Below are 26531 nucleotides of genomic sequence, written 5' to 3'. Positions count from 1 at the left end.
GCATGCAAAACTAGTATATTGTTCAGGAATAGGCATTTTAGGGTAAAATTATGAAGAAAAGGAAGAGAATAATCAACACGAGTGTATAAGGGATGGGGAGAGGTACACAAGGGGGCTTCAATGGTGTGGGTTGTAACCTATATCTTAAGGGGGGTTGCAGGTAGTTGGGTGTTCATTTTTTAATATTTTGCTCATATGATCTATCCTTTTGTATGCATTTAATATTTAATTGGATTTTGAAAAACTAGATGGGGGTGGAAGTCTCCTGCAAAGGACGTGATTACAAAGCCTTATCCTCATAATCCCGGAACTTGAAACTCATCAACTCTCTCTTTGTTTAGCAGTCAGACAAACAAAATGAAAAGGCCAAGTATATATACAGAGCAAATATAGATGGGGAAAAACGACCCAGAGCCCCAAGTTTCTCTGTTTTCTGGATCACATCTGTCATTTAGCATTTCTTCTTTTTTACATTTCCTTTATTATTGTAGCCAACAAACATTTCTTGAGTATCTCATGAGCTGGACACTGTTTAGGTTGTGAGGATTGGACAGTGGAGAGCAAGACCGACGTGGTTCCTGCCCTTGTGGAGAAGACAGATAATGAAGCAGTGAAGATAAACGAGGACAGGTGCTGCACAGTAGCACAGGAGGATAAAGGAGTAAAGGGCAGCCCCAGGCAACTGAGCTTGGGAGATGTACTTTAGAGAGTAACATGAGTAGATGCTTACCGTGTGCCAGGCCGTGTTCTAAGCACTTTACACATTCTGTACACCGTATATCAACTCACTGAATCCTCACAGCAACCCTAAGAAGATAGGTGCTCTCATCATCCCCATTTTACAGATGAGGAACCTGAGGCACAGAGGGGTTAAGTGACTAGCCCAAGATCACACAGCTAGGAAGTGCTGAGCCGGGATTCAAACCTGGGCATACTGGTGTTCTTAAGCACCACATTTGGCTGCCCTTTATGTTTCCCTTAGAAAGTGACCTCCTGGCTGAAACCTGAGAGATGAAGGGCAGTCAGGCAGGAATAGAGGAGGGGGGTGAGAGTTCTGGGCAGATGGCCACTGTGTGCATCATTTGAAGGTGATACAAAGAAGTAAAATAAATATTTAGTGACAAAAAGTGTGAAAGACCCTTCCAGCTGAGAACAGTCCTTCATTTCTCTTTTTTCAGACCTTGGCCTAGAAAAGGCAGTTCAGGGACGAGGTGAGGTCTCGGGGAGGTGGTTTGAGCTCTGTCATTTCTCCGGGTGAGATGCAGACCTTGGTGCCAGGGCTCGGAGGGTTTCTAAAGCCCATGGCAACAACTGCCAGGACTCCTGGGAAAGTCCCCAGGCATCCAGGATCCTGTGGCCTTGGCAGTCCCTCTGTCCCCTCTTGGCCTCCTTTCCCAAATGGATCCAACGTTGATCAAGGACGAGAACCTAAAGCACGACCTAGCAAACAGCTGGCACACTATTTTTAAAATCCAATTTAAAGTTGTATATGTGTAAGCCCCACTGTCTTTCTCTGGGGGATTCTATCTTTCAAGTGGAAATTTTTTTAAGTCAAATAAGGTAATCTCTATTTTGATTCCCATCCAGCCCGAGCGCAGGGCCCCGCAGCCTACGGGAAGTGCTAATCCACTTTAAGCACCAGCAAGTCGGAGCTTGGGAGTCAGGGAGACTCCAGGACCCAGAGAGAAAGGTCAAGACTGCTGATATTTATCCTGTTAACACTGTTATTCTGTGTTTGGCTTTGTCCAGCAGAGGAGAAGAAATAGAAGACAAGGATTATGGCGGCTGGAGTCGGGGAGAATGAGGCCTCTGGGATCTGCCCATATGTTGTCCACTTTCCTAAATCTTGGACTCCCTCTAGGCCCTTTCCAAAAAATAATAATAATAATAATGATAAAGGATTCAGAAGAAACAAGAGTGAGGCGAGAGCAGAGTTCTGGGGCAGGGAATGGAGCAGAGAAATTGAGAGGGAGGGCGGACAGAGGTGGGGACACAGCCGCCAGCACCTCACAACGCCTGCTTGTCTCACTCAGGCCACTGTCTTTTTGGTGATTCTGCAGCTGCCAGGCCTTGGCCTCAGGCGCCAATGGCGAGATAAAGCATCTTGTCCTGGGGCCAGCAGCACAGCGTATCCTGTGAGAATGACAGCAGTTTGCTTCTCCTAACAAATGCCTTTTGCATTCAGCAACCCAGATGTATTTGTCGGGGCTTTTTTTCTTTCTGAGGGCTAAATTGGATGGATACATCTAGAGAAGGAGTTCTCCAGCTATTTTTCCAGGCACTTTCTAAATTTCATTGCTCCTACCTCACACTTTTTGTCCCAAACAAACTTTAGGATAACCCTTGGCTGCCCGAAGGGTCAGGCCTACTGTGGCCACTGCCGCAGCCAAAGTTATCATCCATGCAGGTGAAAGTTTTGAGTCATCAGAAGGAGAGCGCATCCTGGGGTGAAGAGGAGAGGGGCCTGGCCAGGACAGGCGGGCCTAGAGTGGAAGGAAGCTCCTGACAGAAACACTTTATAATTTGCTTGCTGTGATGGGACCCAGGGGGACGGAGCAGTAGGCCGCTCTCAGGAAAGGAAGGCAGTTCTATTAGGATGGGAGCAGGGCAGGGAGCCAAGTCAGAGGAAGGCTTTTCAGACAAACCATGAGTCTATAAATGTAACTTCCCAGGGCTCACCATCATCAGTTTCTGCAGCCATGAAGTGATCACAGTTTCACCAGGCAGCTCGTGTTCAAGTCTCATCACTAAAAGAGTCATTCTCGTATTGAACTAATGGATACCAGGTACTGAGCCCATGCCAGAGCCTGGTGTATGGTAAGTGCTCTCTAAATATGAGCCAGTATCATGGTTATTATTGGGCAGAAAGTTGCTTCCTCCGAATATTTTAGCCATTGGCCCAGTGCTGTCTTCAAAAGCAATCTGGTCCATATCTGATCCCCTTTGTTTCACTTCCATAATAAATGTCTTCGGTGCCTTCCACCATACCTGATACTGTATGGCTTCCAGACACACCACCATGGTTGCCCTCTATGGACAACTCAAGTTATTAATGACTCTTTCTTAACATTTTAAACATGGTACCCAGGACTGAATCTAATATTTCAGGTATTATATGACCATCCAAGAATACAGTGGAAAAGTACTGCTTAAGTTCTCTCACCTGTTTATACACAAGCCATTATGCTAGGTGTGTGTGAAATGCTGGAGATATAAAGATGAATAAAACACAGTGCCTGCTATTTTCAATAGCCCCAAATGCAGCAGCTCGTCATCATACTTGAATGGATCAATAAATTGTGGCCTATTCACACGGTAGAATATTATACAGCAACAGAAATGAACTATCTACAACTGCATGCGACAACATGGATGACTCTCATGAATGTGACGTTCATCAAAAAAGCCAGACACTAAAGAGTACACACTATTGTTGGTCTATTTTTTTATTTTACAAAAACAGCCCAAACTAACCTTTGTTGTTGAAAGACTGGATAGTGGTTCCCTGGGGAGGGAGATAGAGAATGTAAGAGTACAAGGAGGGTTCTAGGGAGCTGTAATGTTTGGTTTCTTCATCTAGGTGCTGACTGCATGAGTATGTCCAGTTTTGAAAATTCTATGAGCTATACATTTACAACATGTGCATTTTTCTACTTGGATGTTATATATCAAGAACTTAGGGGGAAAAAATATCATGCATAGGATCAAGTTAATTGAAGGAGACAGACAGTGAGATGACTTTAGTTCAGCATGGTAAATGCCACGATAGACAAATATGTACTGTGTGTTACAGCAATAAAGATAGAAAAAGGAGCTCAGAGATAGAGCAGGGTCAGCGAGGCCTCCCACAGGGACTCTAGAGCTAAACAGGAGCTGAACTTCATCCTCAGAGGCTAAATACTTGGAAAAGAAGGTAAATAGTGTTTTACATACATTTATGCAGAGAGGGCTGAGATGTTAAAGGCACTCACCCCTGAGGATCTCGTTGGGTCCCTGAAATAGGAAGACAAGATAGGCAACCAAGATGAGAGTGGAAGTGAGATGTGAGACGTGAACACGGTGATAATTTAGAATAACTGGGAGAGCCAGAGCCAACCAAGGAAGTAAAAATAAATTGATGGGTGGTACAGAGAAAGCCCAGCGGGGGTATAAACTATTAATGTGGAGTGGGGCCAGTGTCATTGGTTGGATGGCCTTTTTCAGGAGCATAAACAGAAAATCCAGGGCTGGGATTTTACTGGGCAGATGTGGCAAAAGCAAAAGAATTGGCACTAGTGAGGGGTAGCTTAACAAATCAGCCACGGTGTCTAGCCAGGACCAGAGAGCAGCCGTCCGTGACCCACTTCCTCCTGTTTCCCTCTCATGGCTCTGATCACACCCCAGCCTCACTTCGGGTTCCTCTTCCTCTACCAACACTTAAGCGTAAGTGATCTCTAGAGTGCCACCTTGAACTGAGTCTCTTTTTTGGTCTACACGATTTGCTTATACTCAGTTTTGACTACCACCTGATCTGAATCGTTCCACCTGCAGCTCAGAATTCTCTGAGCTCCATACCTATATGTCTACTCAAAACGATCAAATTCAACACATTCTTCAACTCAACATGTTCAAAACTGAACTCACTATTTTCTTCCCCACCTTCTTCTGGTCTCTAACCTTCTCCTTCCGAGTGTTTTCTTAGGCAGCATTGCCATCCGCTTAGCAGCCCAAGGCAGGTCACTGGGCCTCCCATTCTCGTCTAATCAGGCACCAAGGCTGTCAATTTCCCTTATTGATAACTCTCCTGTCTGGGGCTGTCCCTCCATCCCCATTAACACCTCCTAAATTTGAGACGTGTTCTATTGCAAAAACCTTCTGACCAGTCCCCCTGACTCTGGTCTCACATCTCCCCTCCCTCCTCCAGGCTGCTGCCCTCATGGTCTTCCAAAATCCCAAATAATCTGGTCACAACACTTTTATTAATTCAGCTAAAACAGGGTTGTCCTGTGTCAAGATAAACCGTAGTCTCCCATCTAAGGGATCCCTCGTCTCTGTCTTCTTTATCCCTCCACATTCCTGTCTGCTTTTAAACTATTTATTTTAAGAAAAGGGTTACATTTACATGGAACTTTAAAAAATCAAATATTAGGGGCTGGCCCCATGGCCGAGTGGTTAAGTTCATTCGTTCCACTTCGGTGGCCCGGGGTTTGCTGGTTCGGATCCTGAGCACAGACGTGGCACCGCTTGTCAAGCCACGCTGAGGCGGCGTCCCACATGCCACAACTAGAAGGACCCACAACTAAAAACAATATACAACTATGTACTGGAGGGATTTGGGAAGAAAAAAAACTAACATTGGCAACAGTTGTTAGCTCCGGTGCCAATCTTTAAAAAAAATATTATAGAAAAGCATCAAATAAAAAGCACAAGTTATCTTTTCCTCCCTCCAACCCCCAGTGCCACTCTCCAAAAGTTATCATCACTTCTTATGTATCCTTCCTGAAAAAAAGTCTGAATATACCTGTACATCTGTTTTTTAAGTTTAACACAAATGAGATTATATTGCTGTGCACATTATTTTTGTTCTTGTTTTTGTTTTTAAACAAAACAATTTTGGAAGATCTTTCCATGTCGGCATATACAGTTCTACCTCGTGTTTTAATGACTGCATACTTTTCCATTACACGGATGCGTTTAACTGATCCACTGCTGATGAATATCTAAATGCTTTCCAGTTTGTTGTTATTACAATGTTGGAGTGAACATCCTTGGACATGATTTTGCCAGTATCTCCCTAGGGCAAATTCCTAGCAGTAGAATTGCTGAGTCAACAAGGACAAGCATTCAACATGTTGATAGACATTGCTAAACTGCCCTGCAGAAGAGTTGAATCTGTTTACACTCCCAGGACCAGTGTATGAGGGTGCCCATTTTCCCATAAACTTGTGAATACTGAGCATTACCAAACTTTTATTTGTTTGCCAATCTGATAGATGACAAATGGAATGTTTTTGTTTTGCAAAGCATCTCTTTATGAGTAAAGTTGAATACCTTTTAGATGTCTATTAGCCATTTGTGTTTCTTGTAGACTGTTTATATCCTCCGCCTCTACAGTGTTAAAATTAATGAGTCTGAGTGTTTGAACTATAGTCTCCCACAGAAGTTAATAGATTGACAGAATTCCACGCATTTCACCATCATCCAAGTATGAGCCTCAGTCAGTCGAAGAGGATTGCGTGGCTCTTGAAAATAAGGGCCTATTCTTGGAGCTTTCTGTATACTGGTGCTTGGCCCAACCATCTGACCACTCTCTACGCGTTGTGCGAACGTCACCCTAAAAAGAAACCCCATACCCATTAGTAATCATTCCATTCTGCTTTCAGCACCAAGCCACCACTAATCTACTTTCTGTCTCTATAGATTTGCCTATCCTGGACATTTCATATAAATGGAATCATATAATATGGGGTCCTTTGTTATTGACTGGTTTCACTTAGCACAATGTTTTCAAGGTTTGTCCATGTTGTATATATCAGTACTTCATTCCTTTTTATGGTCAAATACTATTCACTGTGTGGATATACCACATTTTGCTTATCCATTCATCTGTTGATAGATATTTGGTTTGTTTCTACCTTTTGGCTATTATAGAAAACGTGCTATGAACATTTGTGGTCAAGTTTTTGTGTGAATACATGTTTCAACTCTCTCAGGTATATACCTAGGAGTGGAATTGCTGGGTCATATGGTAACTGTATGTTTAACTTTTTGAGAAATTACCAGTGTTTTCCATAGCAGCTGCACCATTTTACATTCCCACAGCGGTGTATGAGGATTCCAATTTCTCCACATCCTCATCAACACTTGTTATTGTCCATCTATTTTATTATAGCCATGCTAGTGGGTGTGAAATGTTATCTCATTGTGGTTTTGATTTGCTTTTTTCTAATGACTAATGATGTTGAGCATCTTTTCATGAGCTTATTGGACATTTGCATATCTTTTTTGGAAAAATGTCTATTCAAATTCTTTGCCCATTTTAAAATTAGGTTTCTTGTCTTTTTATTGTTGAGTTGTAAGAGTTCCCTATGTATACTGTATACTAGACCTTGTCAGATATATGATTTATAAATATTTCTCCCATTCTGTGGGTTTTCTTTTCACCTTATTGATAGTTTTTTTAATGCAGAAAAGTTTTTGATTTTGATGAAATCCAATTTATCTCTTTTTATTTTAGGTGCTTGTGCTTTTGGTGTCATATCTAAGCAACTCTTGTCTAGTCCAAGATAGTGAAGACTTACTTCTATGTTTTCTTCTAGTTGTGTAGTTTTAGCACTTACATTTATTTGATCTATTTTGAGCTGATTTTTGTGTATGGTGTGAGGCAGGGGTCCGATTTCATTCTTTTGCCTGTGGCTATCTAGTTGTCCTAGCACAATTTGTTGAAAACACTGTTCTTTCCACCACTGAATGGTCTTGGCACCTTGGTCAAAAATCAATTGACCATAGATGTGTGGGTTTATTTCTGGACTCTTAATTCTATTCCTCCAAACTTTCTTTAATGTACTTTATTACTTTTATATATAAAAAATAATCTTAAGGAAATAACGGTGAAGAGGAAGGGATATCTGTATTCATTGTTTGGTTCCCAAGAGGAAAACCCACATGGGATACATTTACTATTAAAAATTGTCTTTGATGATTTGCTTGCTTAGAATAAGAGCAAACACTGAATGTTATACTAGAGTCTTCAACACACCCAATTCCCTCACTTCCTGTGCTCCCAAGTGTGTCTGAGGGAACTTCAGGATGGAAGCATGGCAGGAGGCAAAGGGAGAGGGTCAGACCTGACAGTGTCGTTGGTGTCAGCGGTGGGCCTGGCATGGGCAGGAGTCCAAGGAGAGCACAGAGTCTGTACACACAAGCCATACCTGCAAGGGCTACCCATGGGGTAGTTTATAAGAGATGGTTCTCAAGGCCGAGCCACAGTCCAGATACCATGAATGTAGTCCAATCTCCAAGTAAAATTCTTAATACAAAGGAATGCCTAGGCCAGTGTACGCTGGAGTAGATAAATATTCTGGTATAGGGTATCTCAGAACACTGTAACTTAGGCTGGGACTGTGGGCAGTCTCCAGAGTGTATGTGCATGTGTGTGTGCATGTGTGTGTATGTGTGTGTGTGTGTGAGAGAGAAGTCTATATAGGCTATCTTGTAAAGTTTCTATATTTAAAAAAATTAAAATTCTGTGGTCTCTCTGGGGACAAATGATTTCATAAGAATCAACACAATGGAGCATGAGAGAGCTGTTCTTTTCACAGAGGGCTCTGCAGTGGTGCTGGCACCTCAGAAGCAGGTCAACTGTTATTTGGGAGCTTCCCATGGGAGATGCTCCACGGAAAATGCCTACTCTACCTGGGGGAGCCAACTACGCTGAAGCCTGTTCATCTACCACACTCCACACCCTGGAGATAATCCACTTTTGTTGCTATTAATCTTTTTTGTTTTTTAAAGATTTTATTTTTTTTCCTTTTTCTCCCCAAAGCTCCCCAGTACATAGTTGTATATTTTTAGTTGTGGGTCCTTCTAGTTGTGGCATGTGGGACGCTGCCTCAGCATGGCCTGATGAGCGGTGCCGTGTCCGTGCCCAGGATCCAAACCTGCGAAACCCTGGGCCACCAAGGCGAAGCATGTGAACTTAACCACTTGGCCACCCGGCTGGCCCCTAATCGTTTTTGTCTTTTGAACTTACAGAAATAGTTCTTGCAAGTTTTTACAATTTCAAATAACACAGGCATGAATACAGGAAAACCGTTAATCCTACCCCACAGAGGTAGTCACTGTAAAGTTTGGTGTTTAGGCTCCTAGGATTTATTCTATGAATTACATTTATTTATTATATGTATTTGTACTTACAGATATGTAATAATTTTTTAAAAAATAAGATGATATTCTATATTGTTGCAACATGTTTTTTTGTATAGCAGAATATCATGGACCTATGTTCAATCTGTAGATATAGTTCCACCTCATTCTCTTTAATAGCTGCATAATGGTCCATTGTGAATTAAGTACCATAATTTTTCAATTTCCCTGTTAGTATTCATTTAAGCCATTTCTATATTTTTGCTATTATAAATAATGCTGATATAAACACACACACACATATTTACACATTTAATGCTAATATTTCTTTTTTTTTTTTGAGGAAGATTTACCTTGAGCTAACATCTGTGCCAATCTTCCTCTATTTTATATGTGGGATGCCGCCACGGCACGGCTTGATAAGTGGTGCTAGGTCCACACTCGAGATCCAAACTGGCGAACACCAGTGCTGCCAAAGCAGAGGGCACAAACAGCCACTACATCACCAGGCTGGCCCTGAATGCTAATATTTCTTTAGAATAGATTGCCAGAGGTGGGACTGCAGGATACAAGGGAATGTGAATTTAAGTTTATAAGAGATACTAGAAAGGATTCTTAGTTTGTAGTATATGGTTGAGCTTCAGAAATTATATATACAATTACGTGTGTGTGAGTATGTGTGGTACATGTTTCTAAGGAGAGATCCATAGCTTTCTTCAGACCAAAAAAAAGGTTATGAGCCACCGAGCCATGGGGAGCTGGCATTTACCTGTGGCTCTATCCACAGGTAGTGAATTTGCAGGTCTTGAGCAATTTTATCCAGCAGGTACTTGTCCAGCAAGGTCCACTTCCTGTCAAAGTCCAGGACCAACTGCAAGGAGAGCAGATATGTCTTGCCCCTAGAATAAAGGTAAGGGGCCACACACACTTCCTGTGTTCCTGGATGGTGCTTAGGCTCAATTAGATCAGATAAGTATGCTTAGCTGCTGTTCTTGATTCTCCTGCCGGGAGGCCATCTCACCACTACCTATAGCTTTGCCTCCAGGCAGTGAGGACAGTGGCCAGCCTCAGATCTGCTCACCACCCCTCTTTGCCCATGGTGCTCCCACATCCAGTGTCCATAAGCCCAGCCAAGTGGGACTATTCCCTGTCAGAACCAGACTCAAGTCTGGAGTAGACCATAGACAGGGGCCTTATACTCTGCAGGGCTGTGGGCTTCATCCTGTAAGCCTTTTAGGGACTTACAACCTCATTCCAATCCTCAAAGGGAACGAAAGCAAAGCTGCCTTCCAGACAGGGTATGGGCAATTTGGACCCTGACTTAAGAACTTCTGCATTAACAATAACCCTGCAATATTTCCAATAGCTCAGTGATTCTCAATTGGGGATCACATTTACAGTTGTCACAGCTTGTAGGGGTGGGGGAAGGGTGCTACTGGCATCTAATGAGTAGAGGCCAGGGACACAGGAACATATTCTATAATGCACAGAACAGCTCCCCACAACAAAGAATTATCCAGTACAAAATGTCAATACTGCCAAGGTTGGAGAACCCCTGCAAAATATCTGATTAATAGCATCGACAAAGTATTTTGGACTAGAGAGTGATCAGACTTTTGATAATATTTCCACATGCTACCTAGACCTGGCTCACATGAAGTTTCCGCCTGGACCATCCTGGGTTGTCTTTTTTACAATCACTTTTACAGAAACTCAAAGAAAGACATTTTTGAATAATCTGAGGCAGAATTCTTGGGGTACCCTCTCTTCTCAAAGGGTCTAGGTAGGTGGTCTTCAAATTTTTGTGGCATTTTACTCCAAAAATAATTGTAAGAAATTATGTGCTACCAGTACATTTTTAAATGGACATCCAAAGTTTTTCATTACAGATAGTATAGTTGAAAAGGTTGTACTTTTCAGTATATTGTAAATATTGGCATTTAAAAAATAATAAACCATCGCTCTTAAATATATCCAATGAAATCTAAATACTACAGAGATTTAATACCATCATTTTCAAAATAAATGAACAAAAAAAAGTAAAGTTAAAAATATATGAACAAATTCTTCTTTAATAGATAATTTGTATTGTTCTTTTTTTTCTATGAACTCCAACTTACTTCCCCAACAAAATTTATACATAAATAATGTATATTTTATCTTGAAAGCCTTTTATTGATCACCCTATCACCTACTTTGTACCAAAATATGCAAGTAAATTGAAATATTTTAAAATGTTTATTATAAGTCTCTAGGGGCCAGCCCCGTGGCCAAGTGGTTAAGTTTGCGTGTTCCACTTTGGCGGCCCCGGGTTTCGCTGGTTCAGATCCTGAGCGCAGACATGGCACCGCTAATTAGGCCAGGTTGAGGTTGCGTCCCGCAAGACACAACTAGATGGACTCACAACTAAAAAAAATATACCACTATGTACTGAAGGGATTTGGGGAGAAAAAGCAGAAAAAAAAAAGTCTAAGAGTTAGCAAAATTTTCTTTGGCTTGATTTATCAATACAATAATCAGTACACAGTTGATCAAAATAACAAATATATTATAATTTTTTATAATTATCAATCAAAAAGGACAAACACATAAGCATATATGTTCGTGTGTGTTATGACATGCACGTTTTTCCCAATTAGTTTAAAAATCCATGGAAGAATATTACTCATTGTTACAAAGAGCTCATTATTGATTTTAATCCTATTTTTCATTTTTATAAATGTAAGCACTGAGTAAACTTGTTCATATAAATAAGTAGATTGTTATGGAAGAAGTTTTGTTAGAACAATTTTACTAAATATTTTTAATTCTGTTTGAGTTAAACGCCCAAACAAAAACCCAACAACAAACAAACAAAAAGCTCATAGTGATCTAGCATCCAAAATTATGCTTAACGATCTGTCAGCTAACAATGCCATTAAGTCATCCAATTGTGTAGAAAACAAAGGATTAGACAAGATTTAACTTGCAAAAAGATTTGTCAGTCATCAGAATTATTCATTTTCTCAATACCTACACCAATATTTTAGTGTGTTCCTTTGTTTAGCACCCCAGAGTGAGATTCTGCTGGGTGAGAGGTCTTCCCTGCTCTAATATACTTAAGAGAAGGGCCACTATGAAAGGAGAATGGGGGATGAGAACCTACTTTTCCATCTCAGGCCCATTCTCAGGCAGATCAGTTCTAGAAAATAGTCCATATGGAAGTTAGGGATCTGGAAATTTATTCAATTAAAACTATGAATGTCTGGACGGACCTTGGAAAGCTTCATGTAGTCCCACGGGTACCCTATGCCAGTTTGCAGACTCCTAGTCTAAGATCCTTGCAACTCAACGTGTGGTCCTTAGTCCAGCAGGACCAGCACCACCTAATCAGAATTGTGGACTCTTGCTAAAATGCATATTTTAATGAGATCCCCACGTGATCTGTATGCATATTAAAGTTTGAGAACCCACTGCTTCTGGCGAAGGTGTCCATGGTCTTGAAGGATGACACTTTTATCACACATATAACATGGATCTTGCAGGCCTCTTGAAGGCGTAGGGTTATTACCACTGATTAAACCAACAATTAGCTAGCCCAACAGTTTTCAATCCTGGTTGTTCATTAGAATCACCTGGGTTGCTTTTAAAACATACCTATGGCCTATCCCAAACTCAGGGATTCTAACTTAATAAGTCTAGGGTGAGGTCCAGTCATCAGCTGATTTAACGTGCAGCCAGAGCTGAAACCACAACACTTCCTCTGAATTACATACTTGAGAAAGGTTGCCCAATACTCTGAATCCTAGCTGTTGCGGTTGTCAAGGGACTCCAAAAACAGGTCCTGCCAGTTCTAATCTGCATATAACCTAATCCATGAGAGTTAGGTTGATGCTTCCAATCCAGCTGGAAGCCTGGAAAGAGGGTATCAATGTAGGAACCCATAGAGAGGATCATTCCAGTAGGACATACTGGTGATCACTCTGTTAGACCACCTTCTTCCTTGTGATAGGTGCCATGAACCCTCTGAGACTGCACATAAAGGGTAACATCACTCCAGATCAAGTTAGGGGGCAAAGACTAGAACTCTGCTCCCCAGCAGCTGAGAAGATCTCAGCCTCAGTTGATCCTGACCATGGCCTGGTTTATACTCTTCCTCTGCTAGGCCTTTAATCACAGAGTGCAGTAAAACCAAAATCTCTTATATTTGCCTTCATGGATTCCCTTCTCAGTCAAATGATAACGTAAGAACACCAACTACTCAGGCTTCCTGGAGACTGAGTAGCCTGAAGGACTGAAAAGTTCTCAGAGTATGGCAAAATACTTGGCAGGCATGTCAGGTCTCTGAGAATTGTGAAGGCAACACCACTGAGGACAGGGCTTGGTGCTCCCAAGTGCCCCACCAAGTCAGCATTCTTCATCCTGGGGACAGCTGTGTCCTCTCACAGAGCAGAGTTGGGCAAGATAAAGGATACAGGAGTTCCTTCCTACTTCTACCCCAACATCCTCATTTACCCAGGGGCATGGGGCAGAATCTTCCTTTGGCTTCCTGTGGAGGCAGTTTACAAAAGAAGGATCCCAAAGCCAAATCCAGTATCAGTTAGTGAGAGGTTAGTCCAAACACACTGAGCCCAAAAAAGGGAGAAAAAGAGTCAGAGATGAAAAGGTAGGTCAGGAGGCCCAGGTACCAAGCAAAAAAAACTGGAGATAGAAGCAAAAGCAAGCAGGTATACCAGTAGGACAAAGCCGGCAATCATCTAGGGCAGATTCAGCCCTGAGTTCAGGGCAAACCTAAACTGCAACCAGTCTTAAGAGGTGGGTATGTGTCTTCTTGAAGTGTTAGGGTGGGGTCTAAAGAGGTAAGTCTCCAAATGATATGTTGTCTATGGGGAATGGCACCTGCCTTCAGATGAAAACTGAGGATGGCATGTGGTAAGTCTACACGATAGCAAAAACAATCTCAACCTGTCCCAACAAAGATACTGATGATTCAAGGGAATAGCCATGGCTCTAGACAATGGCCAAGTGGCTGAACTAAGCAGCAACAGAAATGGTGAGAGTAAATCTTACAGGAGTCCCTGAGTGCTGATAGTAATCTTTGGCCACAGGTAGACTTGGTTCAATCATGAGAACTCCATCCATACTTGGGTAGGAGAGACATTTGAATCCTAGTGCTTGGACACTGTACACCTCCATGAATGGCGCCATTAGAAATTTTGGAAAGCATCATCAGAATCCTGAAAGCTCTATCAGAGGCCAAACTAAGGGGGAAACTAGAGATGGAGCATCCTATTATCTAGATTCTTCCTTCTAGTCTCCCCTCCTCTATGCACTTTTGTTTTTCCAAAATTCACCATACAAATGAATTAATTCATTTCCCTATTAATGAGGTTGAGCATCGTTTCATATGTTTATCAACAATTTGCCTTTGCTTCTTGGTGAATTACTCACTTACATTCTTTTTCCCGGTTTTCATTGGGCTGTTTGTCATTTTCTTAGCAATTGGTACAAACCCTTTGTCTGTCATGTGCTGCAAATGTTTTCTCCCATTTGTTTGTTTTGGATTTTACTTATACAGTAATTTTTCATTTTTATGTAGTTAAATCTATCAATCTCTTCCTTTGTGGCTTCTGGATTTTTCATTTGTCATACTGACAAAAATCAAAAAGAGTGATAACACTCAGCATCGGTGAGAGAGTTGGAAATGATATTCTCATACCCTACTGGTAGGAATGTGAGTTTGACAACCATTTGGAAAGTAATCTGGTTATAACTACTAATATGTAAAAGTGTACATAATCTTTGTCTCAGCAATCCCACTTTGGGACGTCTTTTCCACAAAAATAAAAACATTGGTTCACAAAAGTATATGTATAAAGATGTTAGGTTCATCAGCATTGTGTATAGGGCAAAAATGAGAAACAACTTGAACGTCAACCAATAAGGCAACAACTGAGTGAACTGTATGGCAGAGTCATACTAAGTATATTTGACTGTTATTAAAAGAAATGATTTGGTATAACAATGTCAAAGTACTTAATGCCACAAAACCGTATACTTAAAAATGGTTAAAACGGTAAATTTTAAGTTATACTTCTTTTACCACGATATGAAAAAGAGAGAGAGAGAGAAATAGAATGATTTATATCTCTACACAGTGTCCGGGAGAAATGACCATGAAAATTGTTAAGAGAAAAATCCATGTTTCAGTTAAAATGTGTGAGTGAGTGAGTGTGTGTGTGTGTGTGCGCGGATGCATCTTCACAGAAAAAAGTATAGAATGATACAAACCAAATCTTACCATTAATTACCTCAGGGAGTGTGAAGTATTTGTTGTTTGACTTGTAACAAGGAGCATGAATTTAGAGATCAGACCCAAGCTCAAGTCCCAGCTCCACTTCTGATTTGACCTGGGAGAATTACATGTTTGTTCGTTTGTAAAACAGGAAGAGAAACAGTACCTGCCTCATTAGAATTGTTGTGAGGCATAGATATTAGAACAGTGCCTGTCATAATAAATCATAGATATTGTCATCATTATACTATTGTCTCCTTCAGTATCTTCTTCATTGTACCCTATGCATTCTTCCATCCCTCACTACTTCGAGACTGTCAAAAGACTAAAGTATCAGTAGAAAAAAACCAGAGAAACAAAAACAAATTACAAGAAGCCTAAAAATGAGGGGTTCACATACTACTTCTTTCAGATCCCACTAGAGTTAGCTTGCTTCTGAGGCCATCTGAGATGTCTGAGCTTTGGCCCTAAAGGACTGGCACAATTTTGGAGATATCTGGCCTAGATTTCTTTCTTCTTGGCCTGTCATGACGTAGAAGGTACTCAAGACTCACAGCCTAGAAGCTTTCTTCTCAACATCTCCACATCTTCCCTATTGCTCTTTGATAATACCTAGTATCATCTTCCTCTTTTCTCTTGCCAAATCAACAGCTTCTTGCACTGCAAATACTTTTTCTTACTTAACTGGAACTCTCTCCTTGAGTGGCAGACTGATAAGACCTGGAGTTATACTTGCTGCCTGAGTCACAAACCCAGTTTATCTAATCCCAACCTTGCCCCTTTCGTAGGACTACTGCCACATTAACATTCTCTGGGTTGAGAAACCTGGAGCCTTTAGGCAGTGATTAGACTTTTTCTATGTGCTTTAGATTTCACATTCAACAAAGCTCATTAATGTTAAACATGAAATAAACCAATAACTTCTCCTGGTTTATTTTACCCTTAAGGCACTAATATGCGGAATCAGAAATCTCATTCCTCTCAGAACAGGATGGCAATGAGCTTCCCTGTTAGTAAAGAGCTCTCAAATTTATTAATTATGCTTGTGACTAAAACAAAGCAGTAGCTCTCTGCATTATTTTACATGATCCCCAGGGTTTCTCATTTCCCCACTTCCTTCTGCCATCCCTTATATTTATTCATTTTTTCCTTTTGTCTCCTTCTCTTTCTCCCTGTCTTCTCTCTCCCTCTCCTCAAACATTCTTAAGCGCCTTCTGTGTGTCAGGCAGTCAGCAACAAAGCGTGAACAAAACAGACCACCTTCTCATTCTCACGGAGCTTACAAACCTAATTGGGAGTTGAGACATTCATCGAATAATCATCACATCTGTAATTTCAAACAGCACTTAGTGCCACATAGGAAAACACAGGACCCTGTGAGAAGTCTGTGTAGGTAGAGGTTTCATACAGGAAGCGGCAGCTGAGCTGGGGTGGGAGGGATGAGGAGGAGTTAGTCCGGAATCTCCCCCATTTAGAGCTCCAGGTGGGCAGAGACCAGGACTGTCAGAGCACCAGCCCTGACGAGGTACTCATAAATATTTGTGGGAGGAAAAGACAATGAGAAAAATATACAATCAATGAAAATGTGTCCTGCTTTGTTTTGATACTAATCAATCAATAAATTTAACTGTTACTAATTAAAAGAAATCCAAAGTAGAAGACAGAAAGGAGAAAGTGGCACAAGATGAGGTTGAAGACGTAGCAGCCAAATCACACGCAGGCCTTTAAGGGTGTGTAGGGATTTTAGTCTTTACCCTAACAGCAAGTGGAAGCCACTAAAGGGTTATTTGTTCCAGCTAACATTAAAAAAAATAGCCATTATGTGCTAGATACTGTGCTAAAGACTTTACTTGGACGATTTCATTTAATCCTTGAAGCAATCTTATGATAGTACTGTTATTATCCCAGTTCTACAGACTGAAGACACTGAAGTGTAGACAGGTTAAGTTGTTTGCTCAAAACTGTTAATAAGTGGCAGAGGTTTGACTCCAAAACCCTTACTCTTAACTACTACATTACACGTACTCTGGGCAAGAAAGAGAAGTAGGTAAGCAATTATGAACAGCTGATTCTAATCTCCTTGGCAGGAACAGCGTCACTGTGGAGTTGGTAGCATAGGGGTATCAGGGTTTAAAGAGCTAATCGTTGAATTTAACTAATCCCCTTGTTCTGACTCCATATTAATCAAATAACCTTCTAATTATATTCTGGCTTCCCATATAGAGTTTTCTGCTAGGAGATAATGCACTGACCAGCCTACACACGCAATTTGTTCCAGTTGGCAATTTTATTAGTCATTGTGAGTTAGTAAACTGGCATTCTGCTTAAAAAAAAAAAGGTGAAATCCACTAAAACACACAAAAAATTATGAACTAGTCTTATACAGTTATTTTTCCATTAAGTTAGTTTGAAACAAACACCAATAAATAAAAATAACATATATTGTCTCTTTTGTGATCTAACCTTTTCTAGCTGCCTGCTCGGAGTGACCATGAATGCCGTCATGAAGTCTAGAGATGAGCTCTTTCTTTACCTTCTTTGTCAAAGCCCCTAGCACAGCCCAAGTGCTTCCATTGCTTCCTAATTGGCAGACTCCCACCATTCCTCCCGCAGACCGCGGAGAGGACTGTTGTTCAGAATCTACCTAATTCTACGAGCGAGAGGCAGCTGAAGGCTGCTACAAGGGGTCGCATTCATCTCCCCAGGGCACGGTGCATCCTATCCTAAGAGCAGGCGTTCTCTACTAACATCATTAAACCCGATGTTAATGCGCTCGGGGCCTCCGGGACAGCAGCAGCCCCTGCCAGACCTGCACCGAGTCGCAGCCTCAGTACGAGAGGAAGTGACCCCCGCCCTCCTTTCCACGTGTGGGCTCCTTCCACGCGGGGACTCCATGAAATCGGTTCCTGACTCCCTACTCCTTCTTGGCTCAAGTTTTGTTCTTTTTCCTTCTCTCCGTATAATTCCTTTAATGGGCAAAACTGAGACAAACGCAAGTGGACATGTTAAAGGGAAAGCTTCATGAAACAGACCATTTCACCCTGTCAAGAGATCTGCTTAATCACATACAAGGGCTAAATAGGGTTCCCCTCCTCCGAAGAAAAACATTCAACAGTCTCTTGAACAGAAGATGAAAATGACACTCTAAACAACGATTTTTGGTTTTTCCTCAAAGACATGGGAAAGTCAGCAAGTGCAAGGTCAGCCTTGCGAGCGGCCTCCTTTCTTGGACAGAGAAAAGGCCGGAGCTGAAGGAGCCGGAGCGCGGCCTCCACTGCGGTGTCAGCAAGGGAGAAGGGCCTCTCTCACAAACGTTAGCGCTGGGGGTGAAAGGAGGACAGCTGTCGTTTAAATGGATGACAGAACTCTCCTTATCTTGCTCTGCGGCCATTTTCACCACAGAGGCATGAACCAAGACATTACTAGCAACCAGGCGGCCCCCCTCAGGACTTCCAGCCGCCAGCAGCGCGCAGCGCGGGGATGAATACAGCCGTGCGAAGAATCGGACGCTGACCAGCCAAGATGGCCACTTTCACATGGCTGAAGGCCACTGGCTCCCCGTCACTCGAGCATCTAAAGGCGGGGCGGCCGGAAAGACCCTCGGGAAGAGTCAGAGGACAAAACCTTCGCCGATTCCCGCCACCGCCGCTGGGGGACGCGATCTCGCGGCCAGATAACCTGGCCAACGGTCGGAAAGGAGGTGCCATGTCACAGCACAGGGGGGGAGGCCCACAAAACCCTTGTCGCTTACCCTCCACCTTCAGCACAGAAGGGTACCACGACCCAGTATCCTTGCGTTTCCACTTACCCCTTGTTCTAACTGCTTGAGATAGCTACATATTCGCAGGAGGGGCGCGTTACCTCCGCTCCCTCCCCCTGCCTGCCAGAGTGGTTCAGCCCGCGCTCCCCTCAAAGCACCGCCCTCTCCGCTCGCGCGAATGGCGCATTGGCGCGCGGCGCCGAGGGGCGGGGCCCGAGCCGGGCGCGCGCTGGCGCTGTATATAAATGCTGGGCCGCAGAGCCCGCCGCCTCGTTCGCTCCGCGCCGCCCGCCCGAGCTGAATAGGACGTCGTCTTCAGCTTGCGCATTTCGCAGTCGTCTCCTCGCCGCTCGCTTCTCTCTTCAGCGCCGCTTTCGCTCCCCGCCACTGTCACCAACACCACCATGAACGGGCAGCTCAACGGCTTCCACGAGGGATTCATCGAGGAGGGCACGTTCCTCTTCACCTCAGAGTCCGTGGGGGAAGGCCACCCAGGTGAGGTGACGGGGCCTGGAGCGACGCGTGGGGCGGGGCGTCGGGCCGCGCTGGGGCTGGCCGGCCGGCCGGGACCTGCGAGCGGCGGTGCCCATCACATCCCGCTGGTTGCCCTCGCCCGGCGGGCGGTGGGAAGAGCGGCGGCTGCGCGCCTTCCTCGTGGCGCCGCCGGTGCCGAGCGCGTGGCCGCCGCTACCCCCGCCTTCTCCTCTCGTCCCCTCCCATCCGGCCGCGCGCCTCGGCATGCGGAAGATTCCAGAAATGAGAAGGGCGGGGGCTGCGGCAGCCAGTGCTCTACCCGGGGAGGGCACTGTTTCCTCCTCTCCGCCCTGCCGGCTGGAAACCCTCGAGTGGGCGACCCGCCCCGCGTGCTCGCGGCCGGCCGTCGGGAGCGCGCGCCCCGCATTGCGGCCGCAACCACGTGCTTGCCGCATGTGGAGGCCGTGCGCGGGGGAGCCGGCGGGCCCGGGAGCGCACGGGTCTGCGGAGCCGGGCCCGCGCCTCGGGCCGCCTGGTTCCCATGAATTCCTTGGCGTGGGTCGTTACTACACGCTGCGGAATACGGACGTGCCCTTAGGCGGTCTGCGGCCCCGTCTTCAAGGTGACAGCCTCCAACTAAATATAGCGCGCGTCGGAGAAGGCCTGCCTTATTTGGGCCATGCGGGAGAAGGCTAGGAAGCATGAATTAAGTGTAAGCCGCCGTTGCGTTGGGTTTCCTTTTAAAGGCTGGGGCTTACCGTTAGGCAAGGTTTGCCTTCACCGTTCCTCCTCCGGGCTTTGTCCACTGGTCCGCCATTATGGGGATCGATTTACACGTGAACGGGAGAAGCTATTTCAAGGAACTTTGAATCTCAGCCTGCAGACGTCACCTAGTGAAGATCACGATTTTGCTAGACTGCCTCTGCCCTTTCTTAGGATGACCACCATGACATAGTTATTTAGTCTGATGGGCGAAGCATCCATTTCTCTCTAGTAAGTCTACCGTGCCTGTGATGAAATCCCACAAGCAACCTAGAGGTATTCTGCTGTGGTGTGGGGTTTTTTTTTTTGGTTCGACTGGGTCCCCCCCCCCCCCAATGTTGAGAGCATCGCACGTGTTTGACCCACCTTTTTAATCATTTAAGTCACAAGCTTTTATAACAGTTTGTAGACTGTCTTGAGCTTCTGACTTGACTGCAACATATTTTGCTTTGTTTTGGATGGTTATAGAAAATTCAGGAAAGTGACATTTGGGGGGTTATTTCTGTTCCTCTCCCAATTTTTAATAGACGACAATATAGTGATGAGAAAATCAACAAGGATTCAGAATGCATTTTGGGCATATCCCAGTCTGTTCATTCAGCTCCTGTTCCTGGGCTAGTCTTAAAACAAAATCAAATGATTCCTCTTTTATGCCTGTTGTTCGTAAGGTATTCTTACTTTCATTGTTTAACTCTTTAATTGACATCATTTCTCGTTGCCCTAATTGGTGTTCTTTAGGATCAGGGAGAAATTGATAACAAGACAAACAGTTTACTCTTCTGGTGGTTAGATTTATAATGCATACTTTAAATTTTTGGAATAAACGTGTTACTGTCTTTGGAAATACTGTAAAGCTAAATGTTTCGTTGCTTTACTTCTAGATTTGGAAATGAACCACTTTATTTCTACTTTCACTTGATCTCAATTATGTCGCTGTTCTGTTTAACAGTGGAAATTGTTTTGCCTGGGAACTTAATTTTTCAAAATGTCTGAAAGACTTTAGAGATGGGACTGAAGTCCTTGTAAGGTGTAAAGTGCATATCATAATGAGTTAAAATATATTAAACATGCGGGGAGTTCTAGCAGATAGAATTGGTAAGTTTGGTGGTACAGCTATATTAAGACCATGGTGTTAAGTTTTCAAGTAACATGTAGTACTGTATACAGCATTTATTCTTCAGGCAAATGGCTTCTGGTAAAGCAGTGCTTTAATTAGACAGCAGTTAAGATCTCCATACTTGGAATGCCACTGAATTGTACACTTGAAAATAGTTAAATTGGTGTTAGAGTAACAGTAAGTTAAAGAAATTGAGCCAAGAATTTTTTTTTCCAGATAAGATTTGTGACCAGATCAGTGATGCTGTCCTTGATGCCCACCTTCAACAGGACCCTGATGCCAAAGTGGCTTGTGGTAGGTTCAGAATACAGCTTGCTTATCAACTGATGAAAAGGTAACATCATGAAAACTACTTTATAAAAGTGACATTTGAGTGTAAATCTCTCTCTTATTAGAAACTGTTGCTAAAACTGGAATGATCCTTCTTGCTGGGGAAATTACGTCCAGAGCTGCTGTTGACTACCAGAAAGTGGTTCGTGAAACCATAAAACACATTGGATATGATGATTCTTCCAAAGGTGTGTTTTAATGAGTTGGATTTTTTAAGCTCCTCCTTTTTTCAGATGTTCTCTTCAACCCTCTCTAGCTCTGTCTTCTACATTGTTACTGCTAATCTTTAACTCCAGTTGTGTAGTTTCCCTATCCTTTTGTTCCAGTCCTATTCCGTTTTTTTTTTTTTAAGATTTTATTTTTTCCTGTTTCTCCCCAAAGCCCCCTGGTACACAGCTGTATATTCTTCGTTGTGGGTCCTTCTAGCTGTGGCATGTGGGACGCCGCCCCAGCGTGGCTCGATGAGCAGTGCCATATCCGCGCCCAGGATTCGAACCAACGAAACACTGGGCTGCCTGCAGTGGAGTGCATGAACTCAACCACTCAGCCACTGGGCCAGCCCCCTGTTCCGTTCTTTAAAAGTACTAAGCTGTAGTTGTATTTTATTTCTTTAGTGGTGTTTAGAATTCCAGATAATTGTTGCAAATGGAAGGCATTCCTGTGGCCTGTTTTTTCCCCCTCCCCAAAGTCCAAGTACATAGTTGGGTATCCTAGTTGTAAGTCATTCTAGTTCTTCTCTGTGGGGTGCTGCCACAGCATGGCCTGACGAGCAGTGTGTAGGTCCACGCCTAGGATCCAAACCAGCAAACCCCAGGCTGCTGAAGTGGAACATGTGAACTTAACCACTCAGCCATGGGGCTGACCGTGTGGCCTTTTTTTTGTGTTTTTTTTTTTTTAACAAGGCACATTGTTTTATTTATAGGGTTTGACTACAAGACTTGTAATGTGCTAGTAGCCTTGGAGCAACAGTCACCAGATATTGCTCAAGGTGTTCATCTTGACCGAAATGAGGAAGACATTGGTGCAGGAGACCAGGTATCTTAGTAGACGCTATTTGCATCTTTTCTAAGACTAAATTCTGACGCTTCAGTTGATCACATTGGTGACCTTTCCTTTTTTAGGGTTTGATGTTTGGTTATGCCACTGATGAAACAGAGGAATGTATGCCTTTAACCATTGTGTTAGCACATAAGCTCAATGCCAAACTGGCTGAACTGCGCCGCAATGGCACTTTGCCTTGGTTATGCCCAGATTCTAAAACTCAAGTAAGTGATGATCATAAAGCTAGATTACACATGTTACATTGGCACAGAACATCAGTAAAGTTGTTTAAATAAAGCTAACTAAAAAAAGAATGAATAGCATTTGTCTTTCGTTATATTGTAACTTAGAGTAAAGAACCAAGAACAGAGCTGTTGTTCAGTAGACTAACTGTACTGATGGATCTGTGTTGCCTTCAAGGTGACTGTGCAATATATGCAGGATCGAGGTGCTGTGCTTCCTATCAGAGTCCACACAATTGTTATATCTGTTCAGCATGATGAAGAAGTTTGTATCGATGAGATGAGGGATGCCCTAAAGGAGAAAGTCATCAAAGCCGTTGTACCTGCAAAATATCTTGATGAGGATACAATCTATCATCTACAGCCAAGTGGCAGATTTGTTATTGGTGGGCCTCAGGTAAGGCCTTACGGTGTCAATTGAGGTTATTTTTTGCATCTTCTGTGATGGTTACTTGCAGAAATTTGGCTACTTTCACCTTTTTTCTAGGTTTTCTGAAGCCTACATGTGAATCTCCTGAGGATATTTGCTGAGTGATACAGAATAGACATTTAACAAACGTGATCTAGAACTACATATTTGAAAGGATTAGGCATAAAGTGACTAAAATCCTGTAATTTCAGGGCGATGCTGGTTTGACTGGCCGGAAAATCATTGTGGATACTTATGGCGGTTGGGGAGCTCATGGAGGAGGTGCCTTTTCAGGAAAGGATTATACCAAGGTGGACCGTTCAGCTGCTTATGCTGCTCGTTGGGTGGCAAAATCCCTTGTTAAAGGAGGTCTGTGCAGAAGGGTTCTTGTGCAGGTATATACTTTTATATAACCAGAGTGATTAAAAGGCATGTAAATGGGAGGGCATTTAGTGTAGTGATCTACGTTTTTTTTTTATACCACTGTATTACACAAGTGTGTGTGTCTTTTGATCACTGACTCTTATGACATTTGAATCCTTTTAGGTCTCTTATGCTATTGGAGTTTCTCATCCATTGTCTATCTCCATTTTCCATTATGGCACCTCTCAGAAGAGTGAGAGAGAGCTATTAGAGATTGTGAAGAAGAATTTTGACCTCCGCCCTGGGGTCATTGTCAGGTAAAGATGGTAAAGCCTGTTGCTAGTGAAAAATGATGAGGGTGTGGGTGCGTGTATATATATTTGAGATATATTCAAATCTGAGAAGGTGAAGGTGTGAAGAAAGACTCATCCAGTGGGGAAGTTGAATTTCTAGAAGGTGTTGATGTTATCCTTTAAATTTCCTGCAGTGAAGGCTTAAATTAAGAAAAACGTAAAATTATAGTGCTCCATGGCTTAGACTAACGACTTTAGAAAGTCCACATCTTATATTGGGCTTTGTGCTCATGTTACCTAAGGATGTTTACTTAACAGAAATTAGTACAGATAAATGGAATGTCCAAGGCTGGTAACAGAGAAAATAACCGTGTTAGGGTGTGGGCATGGGACCTGGGTAAGTATGCCATGATCTCAGATGAGCTTTTGATACTTGAAATTTCTCAGAATAATGACAAGTTTTCATATTTGTTGAGCCAGGGACGGAAAAACAAGAACTATAGTTACTAATAAGGACTGTGCAAGGAGTTTGGACACCAGGGAAGTAACAAATTATTTTTTGCCACAAACTTTTTTCCTAGCATACCCCAGAGAACTGAACTCATTTGCCAGAACTCTTGAAAATGAGTCTTGCTGATTGTTTTGCTTTATTTAAATTGAATGCTACATATTAAGTTACGGACTTGTATATTCCAGGGATCTGGATCTGAAGAAGCCAATTTATCAGAGGACTGCAGCCTATGGCCACTTTGGTAGGGACAGCTTCCCATGGGAAGTGCCCAAAAAGCTTAAATATTGAAAGTGTTAGCCTTTTTTCCCCAGACTTGTTGGCGTAGGCTACAGAGAAGCCTTCAAGCTCTGAGGGAAAGGGCCCTTCTTCCTAAATTTTCCTGTCCTCTTTCAGCTCCCAATCAGTTGCAGTCACTCTAGTCAATGACATGAATTTTAGCTTGTGTGGGGGACTGTAAGTTGGGCTTGCTATTCTGTCCCTAGGTGTTTTGTTCACCATTATAATGAATTTAGTGAGCATAGGTGATCCATGTAACTGCCTAGAAACAAACCAACAACACTGTAGTAAATAATGCTTTGAAATTGAACCTTTGTGCCCTATCACCCAACCCTCTAAAATCCTAATTGCATTGACTTCCCAACCAAATGCTGAAAAATGTCCTTGTAATGTGCACGTAAAGTACTTGTAGTTCCATTATAGCCTCTGTCTGGCAATGCCACAGCCCTGTCAGCATGAATTTGTAATGTCTTGAGCTCTATTATGAATGTGAAGCCTTCCCTTATCCTCCCTATAACTTGATCCATTTCTAATTATGTAGCTCTTTGTCAGGGAGTGTTCCCTATCCAATCATTCTTGCATGTAACGCAAGTTCCAGCTGGAGCTCTAGCCTGACATTAAAAAGAAAAAAAAAGGCAGTTACCATTAAACCATCTCCCTGGTGCTTATGCTCTTAATTGCCATCTCTTAAAACAGCACCAAATCAAAATCTCTCCACTTTTCAGCTGTCTTTTGGAGGACGTACGTAATAAGGTTTTTATTTAGTAAACCAATTCTATGCATGGGTTCAGCACTAGCCAAACCACCAACTCCTAGCTCTAGATAACAGGCACTTGGCACCCTTGTGATGTTATACAGAGAAGTCACAGGGCAGTACCTGAGGGTCTGTAGGTTGCACACTTTGGTACCAGATAACTTTTTTTTTTCTTTATAAGAAAGACTGAGTATTCCACACTGCACAATAACTCCTCCTAGGGTTTTAACTTTGTTTTATTTTCAAAACCAGGTCCAATGAGCTTTCTGAACAGCTGGTGTAGCTACAGAGAAACCAGCTTCCTTCAGAGAGCAGTGCTTTTGGCGGGGAGGAGGAAATCCCTTCATACTTGAACATTTTCTAATTGCTTATTTATTGTATTCTGGGGTATGGCGTAAGTACAGAGAAGCCATCACCTCAGATGGCAGCTTTTAAAAGTTTTTTTTTCTTCTTTTTTTTTTTTTTTTTTTTCCTCAACACCATGATTCCTTTAATAACATGTTTCCAGCATTCCCAGGTAGGCCAAGGTGTCCTACAGAAAAACCTTGGGTTAGACCTACGGGGGGTCTGGCTGGTGTTAACAGAAGGGAGGGCAGAGCTGGTGCGGCTGGCCATGGAGAAAGCTGACTTGGCTGGTGTGGTACAGAGAAGCCAGCTTGTTTACATGCTTATTCCATGACTGCTTGCCCTAAGCAGAAAGTGCCTTTCAGGATCTATTTTTGGAGGTTTATTACGTATGTCTGGTTCTCAATTCCAACAGTTTAATGAAGATCTAAATAAAATGCTAGGTTCTACCTTAACTGTGTCCATTATTCTTTAAAAGTGTCTTGGTTATGAATATGATCTGAGAGCATACTCTTTAACCCTGAAAAATTGCAGTCCTACCCATGATTCAGGGAAATCGCTTCAATCCTTAGACCCTGACTGCTGGCATTTAGTAGGTTTGTAAAGCCTATCCTTAGCACTAAGAAGAAAGTTAATGATTTGACCTCTGTCTCGCATTGCCTTTTTTGGCCAATGCAATGGCCAAAATTCATGTCTCCTTGTTGCAGCAGTCACTCTTGTACCACCAGTAGTGTTT

General features: G+C 42.9%; 1 protein-coding gene and 1 long non-coding RNA gene across 2 annotated transcripts in view; one reads left to right on the top strand and one right to left on the bottom strand.

Annotated features, from left to right (window-relative positions):
- The window catches only part of LOC139075509 (uncharacterized), a 57225-nt gene extending 37041 nt beyond the window's left edge, over positions 1-20184 (bottom strand). The window contains exon 1 of the long non-coding RNA XR_011525942.1: positions 20111-20184. This is a non-coding gene — a long non-coding RNA (uncharacterized lncRNA). The remainder of the gene's footprint in view (positions 1-20110) is intronic.
- Positions 17994-26250, top strand: MAT2A (methionine adenosyltransferase 2A). Its single transcript, XM_008515953.2, has 9 exons — positions 17994-19373; positions 21448-21525; positions 21627-21749; positions 22484-22596; positions 22683-22826; positions 23023-23241; positions 23466-23648; positions 23800-23933; positions 24606-26250. Exons 1-9 carry the CDS (start codon positions 19283-19285, stop codon positions 24706-24708), a joined length of 1188 nt encoding a protein of 395 aa, XP_008514175.1. The 5' UTR covers positions 17994-19282; the 3' UTR covers positions 24709-26250.
- The last annotated feature ends 281 nt before the right edge of the window (positions 26251-26531 follow it).

This window comes from Equus przewalskii, chromosome 14 (assembly GCF_037783145.1).
Source record: "Equus przewalskii isolate Varuska chromosome 14, EquPr2, whole genome shotgun sequence".
In the NCBI taxonomy this organism is placed as follows: domain Eukaryota; kingdom Metazoa; phylum Chordata; class Mammalia; order Perissodactyla; family Equidae; genus Equus; species Equus przewalskii.
This window is presented reverse-complemented; position numbering and strand designations above follow the sequence as displayed.

Excerpts from the sequence above, each read along its gene's own strand:
- MAT2A (XM_008515953.2), top strand. The coding sequence starts at position 19,283 with ATGAACGGGCAGCTCAACGGCTTCCACGAGGGATTCATCGAGGAGGGC. Across the intron at positions 21,750-22,483 it reads ATATGATGATTCTTCCAAAG|GGTTTGACTACAAGACTTGT; the intron begins GTGTGTTTTAAT and ends TTTTATTTATAG. Across the intron at positions 23,649-23,799 it reads GCAGAAGGGTTCTTGTGCAG|GTCTCTTATGCTATTGGAGT; the intron begins GTATATACTTTT and ends GAATCCTTTTAG.